Source organism: Ornithorhynchus anatinus, chromosome 3 (genome assembly GCF_004115215.2).
Source record: "Ornithorhynchus anatinus isolate Pmale09 chromosome 3, mOrnAna1.pri.v4, whole genome shotgun sequence".
Classification (NCBI taxonomy): Eukaryota; Metazoa; Chordata; class Mammalia; order Monotremata; family Ornithorhynchidae; genus Ornithorhynchus; species Ornithorhynchus anatinus.
The window spans coordinates 33633136-33656048 of NC_041730.1; the positions used below are offsets into that span (position 1 = coordinate 33633136).

At 40.1% G+C, this 22913-nt stretch overlaps 1 protein-coding gene across 2 annotated transcripts in view; it reads right to left on the bottom strand.

The window, feature by feature from the left end:
- Positions 1–22913, bottom strand: part of TPCN2 (two pore segment channel 2) — a 55715-nt gene that overhangs the window by 11646 nt on the left and 21156 nt on the right. For both annotated transcript variants that reach the window (XM_029060224.2, XM_029060225.1), the window contains 15 exons: positions 21585–21691; positions 19997–20069; positions 16135–16234; positions 13890–13955; positions 13599–13663; positions 12911–13008; positions 12591–12672; positions 11887–11973; positions 10184–10303; positions 9577–9636; positions 9033–9161; positions 8121–8170; positions 4220–4319; positions 3661–3732; positions 640–716 (listed from right to left, as the gene is read on the bottom strand). In XM_029060224.2, the coding sequence (XP_028916057.1) occupies positions 640–716; positions 3661–3732; positions 4220–4319; positions 8121–8170; positions 9033–9161; positions 9577–9636; positions 10184–10303; positions 11887–11973; positions 12591–12672; positions 12911–13008; positions 13599–13663; positions 13890–13955; positions 16135–16234; positions 19997–20069; positions 21585–21691 (1286 nt within the window). The remainder of the gene's footprint in view (positions 1–639; positions 717–3660; positions 3733–4219; positions 4320–8120; positions 8171–9032; positions 9162–9576; positions 9637–10183; positions 10304–11886; positions 11974–12590; positions 12673–12910; positions 13009–13598; positions 13664–13889; positions 13956–16134; positions 16235–19996; positions 20070–21584; positions 21692–22913) is intronic.

The window sequence follows — 22913 nt, forward strand, 5'->3', positions numbered from 1 at the left end:
AATCCCTGGTAAAAGGCTCGTAGGTTGAGCACCTGATATTGTGGGGGAGTGATTCCTGGATGGGGCTCATGACAGTCCCCATTACTTACATATACAACTTTATGCTGGACTGCTTTCCACTAATTTATTTTAATGTCTGTTTCCCCACTAGACTGGCTTCTTGAGGGGAGGGATCATGTCTACTTTATTGTAGTCTCCCAAGGGCTTATCATAGTACTCTACACATCACTTTCCCCACCTTCACAAAGCCTGATTAAGGTCACAACTCCTCCAAAGAGCCTTCCCCCAGTAAGTCCTCTTTTCTCCCCGACTCCCTCTCCCTTCTGCACTGTCTACACCCTTAGATATGTGACCTTTGGGCATTTGATATTTGCCCTACCCTCAACTCCACTGCACATATTTATGTTATAAATGAATTGATTATAATAATGTCTGTCTCCCTCTCTAGACAGTAAGCTCATTGTGGGGAGGGAATGTATCTGCCAACTCTGTTGTACTTTCCTAAGCACTTAGTACAGTGCTCTGTACATTGTAAGCACTCAATAAACATCATTAATGATTACGTAGGCACTCAATAAATACAACTGATTGATTGATTGCCATAGGAACCACAAAATCTACTTTAGAATAAAATCTTACCTGTTATTTCCTGGAGGAGACACAATAGAACCTTGAAACAGCCCTATTCCAATTATGGCAAAGACATAATAAACAACCTGAGAAGGAAAATAGCCAGTAGCCAGTTAGAAACATTAAGAAATCCTATTCATTCCATGAAAAAAATTACACACTCAATAATTGACACCTGGGAGTCTTCTCATTTTTATTACCTAATCCTACAAGATAGGGACAAAAACAGATCTGGAACTCACAATTGCAAAGGTTAAAGAGCTTTAGAAAAGTCACTATTTTAAGAAATATTTGATGGCTGCAACCCGACTCATTGCCCCTTATGGTCACAAAAAGTGTCCAGCCAAGGCACTCCACCATGTCATCTGTACTACCACTGAATGACAAAGACCAGAACAGCAATATAGTAATGTGGAATCCTTCATCCTAACTGGTGTGGAAATTTGAGATGAAGAAATCTCAGAGATACTTAAAATTATTTAGTCCACGGAAGAGAAGGCTCAGGCCAGTTTAACAACTCTTTACAGTTTGAACCACAGACAGACCATGAGAAAGTAGGTTTTAATTGCAGTTTAAGGATTTAGATTAGATGTACGGAAATCTCTCAGGGAGGGACATTACATATCCGAATAGATTATAAAATAAAAGTTCCTTCTTTGCTGAAAGCAAGGTAGACTGACCTGGCAAGTAATGAGTTGGGAGTAGGTAAGGATTTGGGAACAGGTAAAGGATGTCAAGATCCCTTTTGGTCTATATGTTCTGCCACATTACACTTGCTATGCAACACACCCAGCAGCCCCCAAGGGAACTGTACTACCAAGCACTGTACTAAGCACTTGGGAGAGTACAAGACAACGGAATTGGTCACGAACTCTGCCCATAAAAAGTTCTTAATCACTTACTATGTACTAGACACTCTACTAACAGCTGAGGTAGATGAGGTAGGTAGACATATTCCCTGTCCCACATGGGGTTCATAGTTACAGACTGAATGACTGTTTTAATAAGGGGAAGAAAACATTGTGATGTCCTTAGCCAAACCCTTCTGATAATAGGAGTCAGGACAAGTAAGTATGTATTAAATAAAACAGGACTAAAATTGTCCTGTAGGGGAGCAATAGTAATATTTTAATTTAAAAAGTAAATGAGAAAATGCTCCATGGACTGTGGCTATATGTAAATTAGGTGCAAATGCATCCTCATTCCTCCTATTTCTTAGTCACCTTGTGAATCAAGGAATGTTCCATACCCTTTCATGTAAAAATATGAAGTCACTAAATTTTATAAAATTTTACAAATTTTATAAAATGCTGTGCAATTTGCAAGAAACAAGATCCCACCCCATATCTATAAGTCTACTAAAACAAAATTCTTAATATTTGCCCTTAAAAAATACCAATATAGAAATTTGCAATACCCACAACATAAAATGACCACTTATTTCTGGCATTAAATCTCATATTTGCCTACTAAATTGCAATCATTCCCAAGAAAAACTACAATTCTTCCATGGCCAGAGAAAGCATCTGTGGTGTGATTGCCCTTCCCTTAACCATACTGGTTCTAATTTTATGAAGATTTTTTTTCCTTCCAGCCAAAATTTTCTAAAGTTTATACCTTTTGCCTTGAGTGGCACCATCACTTTAGTAATGGTAGAATGGCATTTTGGAACACTGAAGATATTTCCCAATTTTTTTCCTCTTTCTTAAATTAAAAGCTGGGGGTGAGGGAATAAGGGGCAGTTTTGAAGGCGTGAGGAGAAAGAAGCAACTTTCTTAGTTCGGCCCCAATCTCTCAAGCCTACACCTTGGGCAGGGAACATATTTACTGTGTTATATTGTACTCTCCCAAGTGTTCAGCATAGTGCTCTGCACACAGTAAGGATTCAATAAAAACAATTGATGGTTTGGCATTATCCTTGACACTTTCCTCTCTTTCACTCCCCTCCACCAACATACTGCCAAACCACAGTTCTGCCTCTACCACATTCCTAAAATATGTCACTTCTCCATCTAGTCTCCATACCGATCCAGGCACTTGTCATATTATAGCTTTATGAATAATTCGGGCTGATCTTCCTGCCTCTAGTACCTTTCTTCTCTTCACCCTGCTGCCTAGATCAGCTTCCTAAAATGTCAGTCTGCATACGTCTTTCCCACTTCTCACAAACCTCCAATGGTTCTCCACATCAAGCAAAAACTCCTGACCATTGGATTTAAAACATTCAATTGTTTCTCTCCCCTCTATCCTTCTCTCCCACTGCACCCAGCTCCAAACCTTCTTTCCTCAAGCTAACATATCTGCCAAGCTTGTTCTCCTCATTTTCACTGCTGTTCCTGCTTTATATCTGATAGACCACCGCTCTCCCAACCTTCAAAGACCTTCTGAAACTACATAGTCTCCAGGAGGCTTTGCCGGATCTTTCCACCTTATATCCTCACCTGCAACATTTCTCCATTCAGCTGCCTAAGTACTTAAAGTCCCTGAAACACTTTCATTCATCTTATATTCTATTTTACTCCCCCTCTACATATATTTGACTGCCTCCCTCACTGTAAGCTACCTGCATATTCTCTCCAAGCTCTTAATACAATGCTCTGCATACAGTAAATGCTTAAGAAAGTACTATTACTGCTAGTAAGCTCTTTGATGGAAGGAATCGTGTCTAACTTTTGTACACTCCCAGGCACTGAAGGCAGTGCTCTATACAAAAAAGGTGACCAATAAATGCTACTGATGGTGATGATATTCTTGAAGCAAAATATTTTCCAAACTTGAATAAAAGCTACATTGGTGAATAGACCAAACCAAGAGGATTATAACAAAGATGACAATCCGAAGTTGGGAAAGCATCAAGCAAATTTTCTGAGCAGCTTCTACAAATCAACACTGAATGGTTATCGTTTTCTGTACTTAGCATGCCCAGGAGAAATGCTAGATGTGAAATGTGTATGATAAGGAATACAGAGCACATATTATTCTTTTGGTCCCAGACACTTCACACTCAGAGGTTATAGTTAAAAAACTTACCACAAGAATCCCAGCAAAGGCTCTTAAATTTTTGACCAAATCCAGTAGAGTACTAGCCACCAAAGACATCAGCTAAAAACAAAAATGTGAAATTCATAATTCTCATTCTTGGGTGTGGTTTTTACAACTTTTCTACCCTGCTGTAATAACTAGGAATGCTCAATTTACCAAATGAAAGGGGGCACAATCAGATCACTCCAAAGACCCTGGTCATTCCTAGGCCAGACCAAGCCAAGAAGACATTTCCAAAATCCTGGGCCACTTTTATCTACTACACTATTTACCGACCTTCTGAGGTAAACTGAGGCACACAGTGGATAAGTGACTTTCTTACTTTCTCACCAGACCATGAGAAAGCAAGAAAACAAACCGAGGAGCTCTTTGTTATATAAACCCCTCTTCTCACACAGAGTTCTTTTTCTTGTGCCAACTGCCACAAAGGGGTGACCCATTTTGAGCAAAGAGCCTTTCTCCCTGAGGTTGGTGGTTTTATTAGTCACAAAACAGAGAAAGAATCTGGGGTTTCAAGAAGGACTTGATGAACTAATGACTCGCTCACCTTCATATTTGGGATAATCCGCAAGAACCGGAACACAATGAACATGTTCACCAGTCGGGCCATATCCCACAGGGAAAGCAAGCCCAACATTTCAGGTTTCCTGCGATGGACACATTAATAGAGCTTCCCATTAGAACAGAGACAAAATGATTAAGGTAAATCTGCATGCGTACTTAGTAAAAGAACTACAGTTGCCTAAATAAACATGAGTTTTCCAACTGTAAGAGATCATCAGGTTCAATGTGAAACAGTTCCTTATCTAACAGCTAAAGAGTGCAATAGCAACAGAGTTCTATGTCAAGAAAAGTTACACTATGATCATGAGAGTTATATGAAGAACCATGAGGAGGGTAAGGAATTTTAAGGTTTTACCCAACTTCACCTGATTTCTACACCCTACAAACAACCTGAAATATTCCCAGTTTTTTTTTTAAGTTTTTATCATTGTATTATCACTGCAAAGAAATTCACAACCATTTATAAATCTATCATAATTCTGCCACATTTAACTTGCCAATTCATATTTGGGTGAGGAACTGTCACTATTTCCACTGTTCACAGAATCAACATGCATTTTGTGGTTATAAAATGCACCGTAAATGCTCATTTTCTGAGGAATTTCTGTTCTTCCAAGTCTAAAAAGTCTGAGTAATAGAAACCCACTGTCACTTTTCACTTTTCTTACTGGAGTGCTATCATTCGCCTCTTTCCACTTGAGATTCCACATTTTAAAAAATCAAGACTTGGGATGTTGAATAAATGCTCTAGTTTAATACCCTAAATTTTGCAAAATGGCTAAAATGTTATGTCTCCAAACGTTGTTGCGATACTAACAATCTCCTTATCCATTTGCATCACATTGTTACAAAAGGACAATAAAATGAAAAGAAAAACACCCAAATTTATACCTTATTTTTATTCTACTAAAAATCATTTTACACATATTTTAAAGTCTGAAAAATCCATATCCCAGCCATTAGTAAAGAGATGTGTTAGTGTTGGGCCATAATACATTAGCCTAAGACTCCAACTCCAGAAAAAAGTAAAACAAAATCCATTTACACAGGGGTCCATGTTTTAACCCCATGCCTGAACAATAACCCCTCAAAACTCTCAAAAGCAAATATGACTGGTTTAAGACTTCTTGTCTGGATAATGTTAATATAGGGGGTATGTCCTCAGAGTATTCTAGACTGTGAGCCTGTTGTGGGCAGAGATTGCCTCTATTTTCTGCTGAACTGTACTTACTAAGTGCTTAGTATAGTGCTCTGCACACAGTAAGCGCTCAATAAATAAGACTGAATGAATGAATGAAGGCCAAGAAAAGTAATAATAATAATAATAATGTTGGTATTGGTTAAGCGCTTACTATGTGCCGAGCACTGTTCTAAGCGCTGGGGTAGACATAGGGGAATCAGGTTGTCCCACGTGGGGCTCACATTTCCCCATTTTACAGATGAGGGAACTGAGGCACAGAGAAGTTAAGTGACTTGCCCACAGTCACACAGCCGACAAGTGGCAGAGCTGGGATTCGAACTCATGAGCCCTGACTCCAAAGCCCGTGCTCCACGAAAAGTATGCCTGATAGAGCTTGGGCCTATTTCAACTCAACATCAAGACACTGTTCATTGGACAGGGGGATCCTCATTGCCCTTTTTGAAGCTGCCCCAGAAATTTGAGGAGCCAATTTAACCTGACTTGCTGAGCCAAGAGAAACGACAACAACAAATGGAGTCTCCAGGATTGAAAATTCAAGCAAGGAAACCATTTTCAAGGATTTACTTTATCATTTAGAAGCAGTATTACCGAATAGATTATTATGGGCTTTGGAGTCACAGAACCCAGCTCTGTCCCTTGCCTATTGTGAGACTTTGGACAAGTCAATGAACTTCTTTGTGCGCCAGTGCCCTCATCTGTAATATTAAAAACTTGTTCTCCCTCCTATTTAGACAGTGAGCCCCAAGAGTCTATCCAATCTGATTTTATTTATCTCCCCCAGTGCTTAGTACAGTGGTTGGAAAGTAGTAAATGCTTAATACCAGAGTTATTATAAACATTTTTCATTCTCTCCCTCTAGTCATCCTCTGTTTGAAAAACTACCCCATATCAAGACTGCTTAAAAGTTCAAGTGAAACAGACCAGCTCTAGAATATCAGTGAGAACCTGGAAGCTGAAGCACTCCCATATCTGTATGTGCATATTCCCAACCAGCTCATCTCCCATGCATTTAAGATGAACAGTGCACTCTAGCTCTGTGGGATCTCTCAACACAGCTATAACCTTATGACCATGGAACACATGGCCTGCTCGTTGAGGGCAGGGAACGTGTCTATCAACTCTGTTATATTGTACTCTCCCAAGTGCTGAATAGAGTGTTCTGCACACAATAAATGCTCAATAAATATCATCGACTGACCTTTTGGACACAACATTATAGCAATTCAGTCTATAAACATTGCAATTGGTCATTTTTTTGTGGCATTTGTTAAGCAGTTATTGTATATCAAGCATTGTGCTAAGCACTGGGGTAAATACAAGTTAATTAAGATGGACACAGCCCCTGACCCACATGGGACTCAGAGTCTAAGTAAGAGAGCGAACAGGAGATTTGAGGCATAGATGTTTAGTGACTTGCCCAAGATCACAGCGCAAGCAATCGACAGAGCTGGGATAGCTGGGATTAGAACCCAGTCCTCTGACTCCCAGGTCCTCTGACTCACTAGGACATGATGCTTCTCTACTCAATTTGCACACAGTAAGCACTCAAATATTAATAGTGATAATTCTCTCTATTAAAAAAAGTGGCAATAAGATATCCAAATTTATGATAAATTCAGGTTTTGAAGCCAATTAGTTTCAAACCTAAAAGGGTTGAGTAAAAAATATTTGGAATTTAGTTTTGAAATAGAGAAGATATCGAAAGTAAATGATTGGTTTAAAACCATGAAGTCTTCGAGGCATGTAAGCAAGCCATGTGTTTGAGGCTAAGACAGACCAACACAGCCACTGCATAACCCCTCCACCAAAAACCACCTCCTCCAAGAGGCCTTCCCAGACTGAGCTCCTCTTCTCCCTCTACTCCCTCTGCCACCCCCCCTTTACCTCTCCGCAGCTAAACCCTCTTTTTCCCCTTTTCCCTCTGCTCCTCCACCTCTCCCTTCCCATCCCCACAGCACTGTACTCGTCCGCTCAACTGTATATATTTTCATTACCCTATTTATTTTGTTAATGAATTGTACATCGCCTTGATTCTATTTAGTTGCCATCGGTTTTTACGAGATGTTCTTCCCCTTGACTCTATTTATTGCCATTGTTCTTGTCTGTCCATCTCCCCCAATTAGACTGTAAGCCCGTCAAACGGCAGGGACTGTCTCTATCTGTTGCCGACTTGTTCATCCCAAGCACTTAGTACAGTGCTCTGCACATAGTAAGCGCTCAATAAATACTATTGAATGAATGAAAAACCAGTAAACATAAAATACCTGGACAACCAAAATGCAAATATAAACAAGCTTTCAAAACCTCAAAGGAATTACTAGGCAACATATTTGCTACTGCTAGTATTATCAAATCACACTCTTACTCTCATTTTCTAGAGTATTGGCATTTTAAAAAGGCAGGTTAGTATGCTTTTAAAAAATCTCTCTCCAAATTACCTCATAATAACAGACAGCCTACAATTTAGTTACAGCAGCAAGGGAAAATTCTGAATTATTTCCACGTTATCTGAAGCAAAATAGTTTTAGTTTAGAAATTTTAACAGACCCTCACAAGTGCACCAATAACACCCTCTTTGTGTTGACCCCTAGTGTTCTTTCAGGCTAAGTCACTTGTAGGATGAGATAAGGTGGGGAATCGGACATGACCTTCCTTGTACTGGAGTTTTATTCAGAGAACCTACCAGCCTGGATGAGGAAATCGGTACACAGCAAGAGTTGAGATCTCCAAAACCTTTAATTACAAAAGAAAAGAAGGCACAGCAATACTAATCTGGGATATTGTGATTGAAAAATATTTCGACTGCGAATGGTTTTTAAAAAAGGAACTTCGTTAGAGATTATCACTGCTACCAGATGCCAAATGATTCCTTCTTCACATTTTTAAATGAAATAAAATGTAATTAGGTATTAGGGTGTGTATGTGAAGATCATTTCTTCACACTGGAGGACAAATGGTCTATTGTTTTTAAAATGAAGGTGCACTGGAAAAATTAAAAAGTGCACACACACTTTCACTGATAGCCCCAGGCCCACTTTATACACCATTTTCACTACTTATGTGTTAATCAGTTTAAACACTGAAAATATTCCCTCTACTCACCATTTCTACTCAACAAAATACATAGAACCCTTTCGAGGGGACCCAACAGTGTCTCTCAATGACCATAGGCCATCTGTGCCTGGCTAAAGCTTAGTGGTATTAGAAGAAGCCTTGTCAGTGACATTAGGAGCACAGGTGCTGAATTAGTTGGTTTGAAGTCCAGGAGCTCCAGGTAGCATACATACTGTATATCACGTTAGACTGACAAAGAGCTTCTCTCCCATCCACCATTCCACAAAGCTCAACTACGAAAGAGCCCCATGGATTCTGGAGTTTGCTCAGCTTTCAAACACCTGACACTCCCATCTAAATCCCCAGCCCCAGTGCTATTTCATGGAGAAAAATAAATCTGTTTCTCATTTCAGTTAAGAGTACACAGATGCATATCCTTCCTTTCTCTCGCAAGGCATCTAAATTCTAACACACAAGGTTGTGGAAATCTCCTGGAAACTGCACACATGCTGCCCTGAATTTTTTTTACTTAAAAGGTTACCAGCAAGATTCCAGTGAGCAATCCATCAAACACATTGCTGGGGAATGATAAGTATCCTTTCAATCCCAGAGCAAATATCTTCATCACTGTTTCTAGTAAATAGTACAAGATGAAGAAGAAATTTAGGACCTGGAAAAACAGAAAATGAAAACAGCATTAGCTATTGTTAGTCTCCCCTCCCTGACCACTTCACCTTTAGCCTTTGTTCTTTAGCTAGATGAGATTTTAAAACATTAGCATCATTTTTACTCAGTTTCCACATTTCATCTTAGTGAAACACACTTTCAAAATACATTTTTGAATAACAAAAGACCCAGTACCCAATAAACTCTGGCCAGCTTAGACAGTAGTATGTGGAAGAATAACCATCCATCTGTTTTTTCAGGCACATAGGTCATCCCTATGTTATGACTATCTACAAACTTCCTGTTAGAGAAAAACACACTCTACGCCTTGGGCCCACAGAATCACTCTCTTCTTTAGGCAATTCTAACATGTGAAACCTAACATGGATCCTTCATGACATTAATACACAGTGTCTCACCCCTAAGACAAAGTCATCACGGTCCTGGGGCAGCTGGTCAGCATCCATCACCATGAATACCTGTGGGGACAAAGAACCACCTTAGAGTCCAGCCATCCCTAGGCATCTTGATGGCACCCAATAAAGAAACCCCACTAGATAGCTTCCCAAATCAAAAAGTCAGTAATTTAGGAATCATCAAACAAAGGTGGCCTAGGGGTTTCAGAGCCCTGGACAAGAGACTGATTTGAAGCTATTTGAAGGCTTAATTTAATGACCTTCAAACAAATCAGACATTTTCAAACTCAATGTGATATATGGAGTTTCAAAACAAAATTCTTACTGAATTGGAGAAAGTAGTTTTTTTCCTTAAACACTGAATGAGAAACAAGGTTTACTGACCCAAAAGTGTAACTCTCTGGCATTTGCTCACCTAGTTGACCTTCTCAAAGACCACTATTGAAACAAGACTAAATATGCCTTAATGGAGCCTTGAAAGGGAAACTCACAAATAAAATGGCATGGGATTATATCAATCCCAGCATTTAGAAGAATGCTTTGGGCACAGTAAGTACTTAAATACCATATTTATTATCTTGCTCAGGTCTGGGACTAAACTGGTACTCACACAGATAGAGATAATATTGCTGAGTGCTACCAAGTTTCCTAAGTAATTAAAATAGCGGTGACTGATGATTAACTGGGCACTCTGCAGAAATGGAGATTGGTATTCTGGTCGAGGAGGATGCTGAAAAGAAAAATACAGATGCTAGCAAATCCATTTTGAAAAATAAAGCTTTCCCCCTCCTCACCCCCACAAGGTAAGTGTTGATTCTTTGAATTGCAAGAAAAAGTGAGAGGAAAAATTTAAATATGTCACTTTGGGGCAAATTGATAGGATCGAAAAGCTGGAAAGAAGCTCAAGAGGTCATCTGCTCCAACCCCCTGCCTCCAATCAGCTGTATGGGCTTCCACTGAAGCACAGTCCCTTGACTGGTTTACATTTCTAAAACAGATTTCCAAGTTAGAGCTTTTACCTGTAGATTCTGACCAAAAGACATTTGTAGGAAATGTGTGTATGTAAAATACAGTGTCTACTATAAGCAGCATGGCCTAGTGGAAAGAGTATGGGTCTGGAGTCAGATGACGTGGATTCTAATTCCAGCTCTGCCAACTGCTTGCTGTATGACTTTAGGCAAGTTGCTTAACTTCTCTGTGCCTCAGTTCTCCTGTTCTCCCACCTATTTAGGACTGTGAGTGAGTCATATAAGGGACAGGGACAGTGTCCAACCATATACATTTGGATCTACCCCAGCACTTAGAATACATAGTAAGCTCTTAAATATCATAAAAATATTCATCCTTCCTTTTTATTCACATGCATACTTCCAACCGTAACAGAGATTTCTTTTTACATTTAATCTTGGACAAGATCCAAATCCTTCTTTGCTACCAGCTTCCCAAACTGAGAGACGGTTGAACTACTCTATGGTAATGAATAGGCTTCCACAAAGCAGTGCAAGGCAATGCATCCTAAAAGACATTAAATGGGAACTGGAAGAGCATTTTAAATGAGACTGGAGAAAATGTGGCTGTTACAGATGACCCCATCAGCCTGGCTTAATCTAAGATGTAGCAAAACACTGGTTCTCAAAAGGGGTCCTGAGCTGTAGGATGCAGGAGAAAATTCACTGGAATTGGTTGTTAGGGATCCTTTTCATATAGTGGATAATGTACATAGCTAACTATTCCTCTCACTGGAATCTGCTAGTCACTTATTTTGATGCCTCCTTGTATTCTTAAAAATGAATACTATAGTTATCATATGCAAGTGTTGGGACAGAAGAGCTAAACTATGGAACAGTGTCGCTGAGCAGAGATGAATAAGAAGGGATAAATGATGAAATCATTTCAACTGCTCTCTACTACTGAGTAAACCTGTTGCTACATTGAACAAGAGTAAGAAACAAAACATTAGTGCAGCATTTTTGTCCAAAAAAAAGGAAATACCAATGTATTTTCAGGTTATGTGATTACACCACATCATATACAAAACTGGATTACAATGGACAGAAAAATAACTGGTTTACTGGAGATTTTAATTATATTTCAGAAGAGAGGGGATTATGAAAATATAAAGAGTGGGTACAATGTCTACAGTTAGTTCGGGGATGCACTAACCAAAGAGATAGCTTCCTGCTAGACATGAGTCACAGAAGACAGAACATATTGTTCACACCAAGACCATACTCAAAGTGTGATTTCAGATGACATTTGAAAGAGCTTTAGATATCCCATGCATTAACAGTTGGATCAAATCAGATACACTACCTCCTTAACTGCATCTTTGTCAAGTTCATCGAAAATTTTCTGAAACTGATCAGCCGACATCACGCCAGTAGAGCTGGATCCAATCGTCTTCAAATGAAAGAAATTATGAACGCTAAGATCAGCATCCTTATATAAAATTCCAGATGTCCAGGTAGTGTTGAGTGTCTTGAAGTAGCTTCCACAAAGAGAGTGAGCTAAAGAAAAAGTTCCAGCTGGCAGGCTAGCTGGAGCTAAACTGTGAAATGGATTTAAAATTAAACACACCCTCTGTCTTTGGGAAACTGTTATGTGATTAAATCCATCTGAGGGAGAGAAACAGCCATAACTGAAATGTCTACACGTTCTCTATGAAAACTCTCTCTCAGTTCTGGTGAAGCACATAATTTCACATCTTGGACAGACAGTACTTTTAAACTTTCTCTTCACATACTAACTAAAGCCCAGGTCCTTTTCAAGTGCGCTAAAACAACTGCCTCTCCACAAATGCTCCTAGTTTTTAAGAGGAATTATTGAAACTTGATTAGACTAAACCTCTATGAAATCCACAAGTCATCTCCCTCTGCCCTCAGAAGATGCCCCTCTAGGTTAAGCCTGCATATAGAGGCAAGCCTAGAGAAGCCACAATCTTTAGTCAGAATGTGATCACCTTTGGGCTGGGCCACTTGTAAACTGGAATTAGCTGGGGAGTGAAACTAAATTTCTACCTGCATGATGGCCTGTTTGCAGTATTGATCCATTTTAATTCTCTGCAGAACTTGTAAAAAGGTTCCGACACTAACACCAGTTCTGTAAAAACCACACAAAACAGAGAAAACAAGGTGATGCACACTTCTCAGACTTTTTTGGAAATGAAACAATTCCAGTCAACTCCCTACTTATCCCACCACCACCGAGCTCACTGCAAGTCATTCCTGCAACTGACATGAGCCATGAAGAGAGAAAGACAAGTCATCTACAGATAAAAATAAGAAATGTGGTCAGTTCCACTGAAGCTGATGGTAACCAAGTCAGTAGCCTCACTTACGCTTGGTGATGGGAATGTGTTCTTTTCAGTGAGCAAAGGACTTCAAATGCAGCACGGATCCCCAACCGTCGCCTCAAAAGGGAGGATTGAATTGATTTCTGTGAATTTTATGGAAGGAAAATTACTTCCTAGTTAACAAGGAGGTGCTGCTCTACACTGAGAACCAAACATAAGACACAAAGACTGCTCTCAGCAGGAAAACCAAACCAAAAAGAAACCCTAAAATCCAGAGAAGACTCTGACTTTAGCTGGAAGGTTAGTGATAAGGGAAGGTATCACAGTCTCCTTCCTTGCCAGACTTCACCAAGATCCCTCAAATGTGTGAAGCAAGAAGTTTTCCTAAGAAAAGGTGGGATGGAGAAAAGGGGAATTTGTCTAACAAGTGGGAACTTCAAGGATAACAAAACAGTGCCATATTCAAGGTCTGAAAAACATACTCATGGAAATGACTCTAGGGAAAATGTCTGAATGAAGAATATTCTTAAAATATTGCCTTTTCTCTCTGTATATATGTGACTAACTCCATCCACAGTATTTACTTAATGCCTGTGGGCAAAGAGCTGTATTGGAGGTTTGGGGATTAAACAAATATAGAAGTCTTCTAAGGCGATTAAGACATTAGAAGTAGTTCTTCCCAAAGTTTGCAATTTAACCAAATCATTGTCAACATGCTCGAGATTTTACTCACCAAAAGATAACCCCTAAACTGATTGTATATTATGGCAGTCAACAAGTTCATCAGAAATAAGCTTCCTTTAAGGAAGAAAGAGAAAAAAAAGTTAATATGGTTTTCTCCCATTTAATCTAATTCCTGCCTGTTTTCCTATTTCGACCTCCTCTCAATAGAATTACCCATATTACCTTTTCCAGGACACTATGTCCCCATTTTTTCCCACCTCCCTCCCTCCCTCGCTCTGCTGACCCAGTTCTAGGGACAATCCAGGGGAGTACAAAACAAAGAAGCCATTGAAAAACTTGCCTATTACGGTGAATAATATGAAGAAAATAGAATAGGCCCGGTTCTTGGAATAAGCAGGGATCATCACTAAGAGGAAAAGAAATCAAATACAAGTGCAATTGAAAAAGGTTAACTTTGAAATTTTCCATTTCCTATACAGTTCACAAAGACTAGGCATTGCTCTATTCTAGCATATCTTTTAAAAAGGGATTCAAAATGGCATTTAAATATGTTAAACATCAATTTATTCAAAATGTCAACCCAACTTTTTTGTCCCTGAACAGAGGATGATTTAAGTCCATGAAGGAGTCTTCCACATATATGTGGAGGGGAGAAGTGCCTCTCCTTGTACTGAGAAGTGCCTCTCCTTGTACTCGATCTAAGATTATTGTATTTCTGTGTCACTGTGCCTCTGAAGATGCACAATCCTCTAACAAGTGCTGGTGATTATTCTACCTGATGGTGGTTGCAGCTTTCTCTTTCTTTTTTTTATTGGTATTTTGTTAAGTACTTACTATGTGTCAAACACTTTTTAAGCGCTGGGGTAGATACAAGTTAATTAGGTTGAACACAGTCCCTGTCCCACATGAGGCTCACAGTCTAAGTACTGATCACTTATCATGTGCAGAGCACCAAACTATGCAAGACAACAGAGTTCTCTACCCACAAGGAGCAAGAGTCTAAGAGCCTTCCCTTCAGTGGCCATGGAACTGAAGGTATTTTCTGAGCCCCCGCTGGGTACATCACACTGTGCTTAGCACTTGGGAGAGCCAAACAGAAGCCTGAACTACAATGACCTCTGGCCCACCCCATGAGCAGCTGTATTATTTAGAAGAGAGTGGAAATGGTGAGGGCAGTAGCAATTACAGTAATGTTTTTATTGAACATTTTTTGAATGCAATGCCCTGTATGTACATAGTGCTTGGAAAAGTACAGCAGAAGTAAAATACGCATTCCCTGACAGAAATTCTGTAAGGAGGCACAAGCTGCTTTTAAAGGAGACAGGCAAAAGGGCTTGATTTACCCTATGCAGCTTCCAAGGGTGCACTGCTCTGCCCTCAGTAGCTGCAAGCAGGATAGCCAGGCTCAAACATCAATACACGATCTCACAAAATTTCAAGGGGAAAGCAGAAAGTTGGTCAATGAAAGGAAACATTAGTAAGGGGATAGTCTCTATCCATCTGCAAGGTCCTCTATATTAGGAATTCAGATAAGTTTACAATGGGAAATAGCTTTATTTCCAGATGAGCATTTGAGTAGATTTAAACCATATATGAGGCAAATCTGAACCACGCCCCCTCACTGCCAAGATGATGGTCTACAAGGTGGGTTGGCACAACTCTCTTTTAGAGAGAACAGGTCATTAGTCCAGGCTTCCAGCCAGCCTCAGGAATCAATCAATTGGTATTATTAAACAAACACTGTGTTAATAACTTTTGGGGGAGTGCATTAGAGTTAGAAGGCATGATCCCTGCTCTCAACAAGTTTACAGTCTAGTGAGGAAGGAAGAGCCGAAAATAACTGACAGATCAAAGATGATAAAGGATAACTGGATATGTGGAGGAACAAGTGCTTAAATAGTGGAGTATTTTGATATGCATAGAGGGTCAAGGGTTGGTGTGAGTGCAAAATTGTGGAGTTGGCACAGAAAAGCTGGAAGGAGTCAGAGAAATGGTCCGTAGAAGGCAGCAAATGAATCAAGGAAGGTCTCCTGGAAGAGATGGAGTTTCTGGGAATCCTGTTGTCACCCCAACACCTTAGCTGACAAAGCATTTCAGACTTTTCCAAGCTCTTACTCCCATCCACCAACCCTAATGAAACTGTGGGTGGGCTAAGGGCAGTGTCCAGAGTGTAGGAAGGCTATTTACAGACAGTCAGTCAATCGTATTTACTGAGCACATACTGTGTGCAGAGACTGTCCTAAGTGCTTGGGAGAGTACAGTATAAAAGACACATTCCCTGTCCACATTGAGTTTATATTCTAAAGGGGGAGACAGACATTAATATAAATAAATTACAAATATGTACATAAAGTGCTGTGGGGCTGGGAGGGGGGATTAATAAAGGGAGCAAGTCAGGATGATATAGAAGAGAGTGGGAGAAGAGGAAAGGAGGACTTAGTAACGGCAGGCCTCTTGGAGATGAACCTTCAATAGGCTTTGAAAGTGGACAAGAATAATTGCTTATTATTCTGAATAAAAAACTCAGGAACTTATTCCTGGATGCAGGGTCAGGAGGGTTGGCATATGAAAAATTGCTTACTCACCATCAGGGTTGTTTGCAGTAGTCAGCAGCACCAGCAAGGAAGTCAGCGAATCAGGCAAGTTGCGAAAATACTCCAATCTCTCCTGGTCCTGTCGGCTATCCTAATCACAGAGTCATTCAGATTTAATGAGCCCAGAAAGGGCCTTGGGGCAGTCTCGATTTTGCACAGAAGAATCCATTAGGATCAAATGGAAACCTACTGCCTTGGATTACACCAAATGCACCATAAGCTATATGTATCTGGGGGCTCTCTCTTGACCAAGCAAGGTGGGATACGGAAAGAGACGATTGATAGATTCTAATCAAATAGCCTTTTTTGCCTCTTATGTAGCCAGTGCAAGTCAAGTGCCATTACATCCACACTTCACTGCTTGACAAGCTAGGAGCAGCCAAATTTACTAACAAGACCTAAAAGAGCCACAACGTGAACAGATCCAGACAGACGTACGCAACTGACAATTCAATCACTTACGCTTTCTAGTGCCCTTCCTGCTGACTTCTGACTGCTTTGCAATCATTGAAATGAAAAAAGAATATACAGTTAAAAGAATACACAAGCCTTCGGATTGGCTCAACACCATCCCAAGTGTTTAGTACAGTGTCCTGCACAAAACAAACACTCAATAAATACCACTGATTGATTGGCTCAGTACACACAGGAGGGTAGAGAGTAGAATAAATTACTGACTACCCATCTAGTGCAGTGCACAGTACAAGGTATCTGGGAAGTAAAAACTGACATACAAAGACAAGAGAGAATCTCATGAGCTCTCTAACTAAAAAAATGCTGTGAGGAAAAGCAAACAGCATAACTTCAGAGTGTCACAAGAGAACTCAACCTAGAGTTTAAGAGTTGAAGAACAACTGCAAGACTGAAAACATCGCTGGGTTAGCAGGGAATAAACCATTCAATCTGGTGCTTCCCATGTGACGAGTGGAGAACACTTCATGGAAGCATAAGGGCCCAGAAATAATGGGCCCGCTAGCCAAGACAGTACAAGTTGCAAGCAACATTCTGACAAACACAAAAGGAGCAAACCTTACTTATATAAGCTTGGGTCATACCAAGCTGGTAGTGCTTCTTTCTACTCTCCTTTTCTAGCAGACTCCTCAGGACAAAGCATCTTTTTTAAATGAATCTTCCATTCTATTACTGCCCCAACTAGCGATGCCCTAACTTGTTTTGACTTTTAGCGGCTCCATCACCATTTTGGGTCTGCTCCTTTTATTACAGACAGTGGATTTTTCCCTCAAATCTATTCTAAAACAGGAAAATTAGAATAGGGTCCAAAAAACTGCACTGGGTCTAAAAGAAATTAGGCTGTGGGACTGATGATATAATGCAGTCAATCATATTTATATAGCACTTACTGTGTGCAGGGCACTGTACTAAGCACTTAGAGTACAATAGAGTTGGAAGACACAATCCCTGCCTTCAAGGGAGATAGACAAAAAAAATTACATGAATGGGAAGGAACAGAGTATTAGGATATGTATATAATTGCTGTTGGGGAAGGGTGAGTATCAAAGTGCTCAACACTTAACATTGGTGTTGATACTGTAGTCATCAGCTAACAGCCATCAGATTCATTATTGCAACGACGCTTATAAGTGTGGCCAGGAATGGTAAAAAAATGTTACTGAGCAAATTTTCTGGACCAATCTGCAAAGCTTCCTATGCAAACCTTCCTCTCTAACAGAAAATATAGACTGCCTCCTTCCCCCCCAAAGAATGGAGATCACACACAAATTATGACCATGAGTCTCATACAGCACAGAGTATCCACTCTATTATATTATTATAATAATAAAAAAAAATTATGGTATTTGTTAAGCAATTACTATGTGCCAGGCACTGTACTAAGTTCTGGGTTAGCTACAAGCAAATTGGGTTGGACACAGTCCCTGTCCTACTTGGGGCTCACAGACTTACTCCCTACATTACAGATGAGGTAAATGAGGCACAGACAAGTTGAGAAGCAGCGTGGCTCAGTGGAAAGAGCCCGGGCTTTGGAGTCAGAGGTCATGGGTTCAAATCCCGTCTCGGCCACTTGTCAGCTGTGTGACTGTGGGCAAGTCACTTAACTTCTCGGTGCCTCAGTTCCCTCATCTGTAAAATGGGGATTAAGACTGTGAGCCCCACGTGGGACAACCTGATTCCCCTGTGTCTACCCCAGCGCTTAGAACAGTGCTCGGCACCTAGTAAGCGCTTAACAAATACCAACATTATTAAGTTAAGTTCCTTGCCCAAGATCACACAGCAGACAAATGGTGGAATCATGACATTTCTGACTCCCAGGCCTGTGTTCTATCCACTATGCCATGAAGCTTGTAGGAATCGCTAGTTCAGATGCATTAAGTTGCCTCCACAGTTCACTTTACCTAAGATGGTAAGCTCATCTGGCTCATAAGTAGCTAGAATTGAACTCATTAGGAAGGAAAAGAAAATTATTGAAATGCCTAAACTTATAATAATGTTGGTATTTGTTAAGCGCTTACTATGTGCCGAGCACTGTTCTAAGCGCTGGGGTAGACATAGGGGAATCAGGTTGTCCCACGTGGGGCTCACAGTCTTAATCCCCATTTTACAGATGAGGGAACTGAGGCACAGAGAAGTTAAGTGACTTGCCCACAGTCACACAGCCGACAAGTGGTAGAGCTGGGATTCGAACTCATGAGCCCTGACTCCAAAGCCCGTGCTCTTTCCACTGAGCCACGGTTCCTTCTCCAAACTTATCTTTCGTAATCAAAAACTGAAAATCTTTGCTGGCTTTATATACATTGTAATAACAGCAAGAATATACAAGTTGGTTATCTGGAAAAATACACATAGTTCCATTGGTAAAAGAACATAATCTAGAAGATATAGCCAGATCTTCTATTCAGTGTATTAGATAATTACTTAAAGTACCATTCAGTTAAGGCCCCTTTTCTCTCTCCGACTTCAGTTCCTGTCCTCTGTATTCGGGTATTTTCAGGCTCCCTTCTTTGTGTCTATGGCATCAAAATGTCTTGAGCCAACTCAGCCAAAAGACCTTCACCAAAGAAGGCCTTCCTCCTGTGTCCTCTTGCAAACAACTGACCAGGTAATAAATAATAGGGACGCTTGGTTCTTAACTCTAGCCACCCAGGTATTTAAGCTTAAAACATTATCTGTATTCAAGGTCATCTTTTGGTGTATGTAATTATCGGGAATTGAGGCCTATTTACTAGGATTTGAAATGCAGTATACAGCAAGACATTTTCCATTAAGACTGGATTCCTTTCATTAGCCAGAGAAAGCATTTCAATGAATGGTCCCCTCTTGCCTTGACCTAAGATAACAATTTATCATTTCAACCCAAGGTCTCCATCAAGCAGGAACTAAAGCAAAAATCATATCACAATATTAACTCCAGGAAGTTACTATAGTTCTTAATATGTATTTAATTCAATTTGGAGCCTGGACACAAGCAGCTGGTGACTACTCTATCATTACTATTCTGCAATATTGTCTTAGAACTTCTCCCCATTCTCTCTGCTACATATCACATCATTACCCTTGTGAAACCTTCCACGTCATTAGCAAAAAACAATTTAAGCTCAAATTGTTGGGGAAAAATCAAAGTGTTGGCATCATCATTTGGCTAGGTAGAGATTTGGGAAGTACCAGTCCAAGGCATATGGGAAAGTTGCCATTGTGGGCTGTGAAAATTGTTTAGTTTCTGAAAATTTCCTTGGTAGTATTACTTGAATGAGAATAATTCTGATGCTGCTCTCATCTCTCTACCTAGGTAAAACAGCCAGCAGATACAATGCTCACTCATGAACTCCTCAACCCAGGCCAACAAAACTCAGGGGTATTGTCCCAACCCCGAAATTACCTTTTCTCGAGCAAACAGTAGCATCCCAAACATGGTGAAGAGACATAGATGAAGTGTCAACAGCAGCACAACACTATCAGAAAGAACACACATGCACATCTACATCAATCCTTAAAAAAAGTCCAGTTAAAACCTTTAACCCCATGACTTTTAGCAACACTGTTCTCTGACTCAGTTTATCCACTGAAAAATGTGTGGGATTAATATTAATAATAATAATAGTCTTGTTATACCCTTATGTGCCAAACCCTGGGGTAATAATAATAATAATGGTATTTGTTAAGCACTTACTATGTGCCAAGCACTTCTCTAAGCACTGGGGTAGATACGAGTTAATCATGTTGTCCCACATGGGGCTTACAGTCTTAATTCCCATTTTACAGACGAGATAACTGAGACAAAGAGAAATTAAGTGACTTGCCCAAAGTCACACAGCTGATAAGTGGAAGAGCCAGCATCAGAACCCATGACCTCTGACTCCCAAGCCCAGGCTCTTTCCACTAAGCCATGCTGCTTCTTGGTAGATCCCATACAATCAGATCTGACACTGTGTCTGTCCCACATGAAGCCCACAGACTCTAGGGAGAGGGAATACAGGTACTTAATCCCATTTTGCAGAGAGGAAACTGAGGCATGGAGAAGTGAAGTGACTTGTCCCAACTCACAAAGTGGTTGAGCTGACAATAAAATAAAATCTTCTGACTCCCAGTCCTCTGTTTTTTTCATTATGCCATTATGCAGGGTTAAGTTTCAGAATAATAATCATTGTGGTATTTGTAAAGCACTATTTCGCACCGAGCACTGTGCTAAATGCTGATGTAGAAATGATCAGATTAGACAGCCTCTCTCCCATATGGTGGAGTTCCCAGGCTAAAGGAAAGGAAGAACAATTTGCAAATGAGTCAGACTTTAATTGTATTTATTGTGCAGAGCACTGTACTAAGCACTTGGGAGAGTACAATATAACAATGTAACAGACACATTCCCTGCCCGCACTGAGTTTATAATCTAGAGGGAAGATCCTGCAGCTTAGGCACAGAGAAATTGAGTCATTTACCCAAACAGAGCAGGCAGGTGTCCGAGCTGGGATTAGTCCTAAGTCTCCTGAATCTCACACCTGTGTTTTTTTCTGTTATACCACACTACTTTGCATCAAGTACTTGAGATCCTAAGGAGGGCACGTCTAAAGGACAAAAATACCAGGCATCAGAGGGCTACCTGTGGGCTACCTGTGGGAGGCACGGCTTCCCCAGAATCATGACCTGATTTTTTTTGGCATTGTCTTCTTTGAAAACAGAAGCTATGAGTACCCAATGTATCACATGAAAACTCCAAGAATATAATAATAATAATAATGTTGGTATTTGTTAAGTGCTTACTATGTGCAGAGCACTGTTCTAAGCGTTGGGGTAGACACAGGGGAATCAGGTTGTCCCATGTGGGGCTCACGGTCTTCATCCCCATTTTACAAATGAGGTAACTGAGGCACAGATAAGTTAAGTGACTTGCCCACAGTCACACAGCTGACAAGTGGCAGAGCTGGGATTAGAACCCATGACCTCTGACTCCAAAGCCCAAGGTCACTCACCTGGCCATTTCAGGCAATGTTCGCTTGATGCACTTCAATGTCTTTTTCATCATCGAAGAATTCTGGAGAAGGAAGAATGGCCGAAGAAGGCGCCGTACTCTAATCGTCTGGAAACAAACACCAAAAAAAAAAAAAGCCATTACATCCACACTTCACTGCTTGACAAGCTAGGAGCAGCCAAGTTTACTAACAAGACCTAAAAGAGCTTTGGTTCTCCTTTTCTATAAGTGGCTTTGAAATGGAAAACAGGTCAAAGAACCTTAATCCATGATCTATATCTTTTGGGATCTACCTGTGCTTTGAAAAACTTTTCAGTGAATATTTGCTGGATAAAATTTTAGGCTGAATCCCTGTTCCACAGGAGGTATTTTAGCAAGATGTGTCATCTTAACATAAATACCCTATCCATGATTATTGGCTCATCGGGTGATGGTTTATTAAGAGCGGTTCCCAAGGCCAAATGTTTTAACGGATCAATGGATTATACAAAAAGAGGACATGTACTCCAAAATATCTAAATTCTCTCTCTCGGACAATTAGATTCAGGCAATTTAGAAGCAACTTCAAGCTGTTTTCTAAAATTTTTCCCTCAGTAGCAGATTTAATACAATGCCCTACACACTGTAAATGCTACTGATGCAATTTCAGATGATTTTGATCAATTGCCCCCACCTAAATGGAATATTACAAGGGAACCCCAAGAGTTGTCTTCCACACATTAAGCAGGATTTTGTCCTAAATTACTGTTCCCTTGGCTTCAAATGCTGTGCCCATTTTTCCGTTTATGAAGAGGAAAATTCATTCATTCATGAAAATAGAAAATGAATGAAAATGAAATGCTAATGGAAATGAAAGACTTCAAATGCTGTGTCCATTTTTCCATTTATGAAGGGGGATATTCATTCGTTCATTCATGAAAATGGATGAAAATAAAATGAAATGAAAATCAATGAAAACGGAATATGGCAAATAATTTTGATAATTTAGCACTTACTATGTGCCAAGCACTGCATTAAACACTGGGGTAGACACAAAATGATATGGTCAGATATAGTCCCTTTCCCACACAGGACTCACATTCCATGCAGGAAAGTGACTTGGTCAAGGCTACATAGCAGCACAATGGGAGATCTGGTATTAGAAACCAGGTCTTCTGACTCCTAGGCATGTGCTCTTTCCACTAGCCAATGCTGAAAATCTCCCCTAAATTCTCACACTGAAATTACCTCTAATCTCTTACTCTGGAGAAAGATTAGGAAGTAATAGTCTCCACTTTGGTCTAGACATGGTTCACATGGTTCAAATTCTTTAGTACATTAATTTTCACAA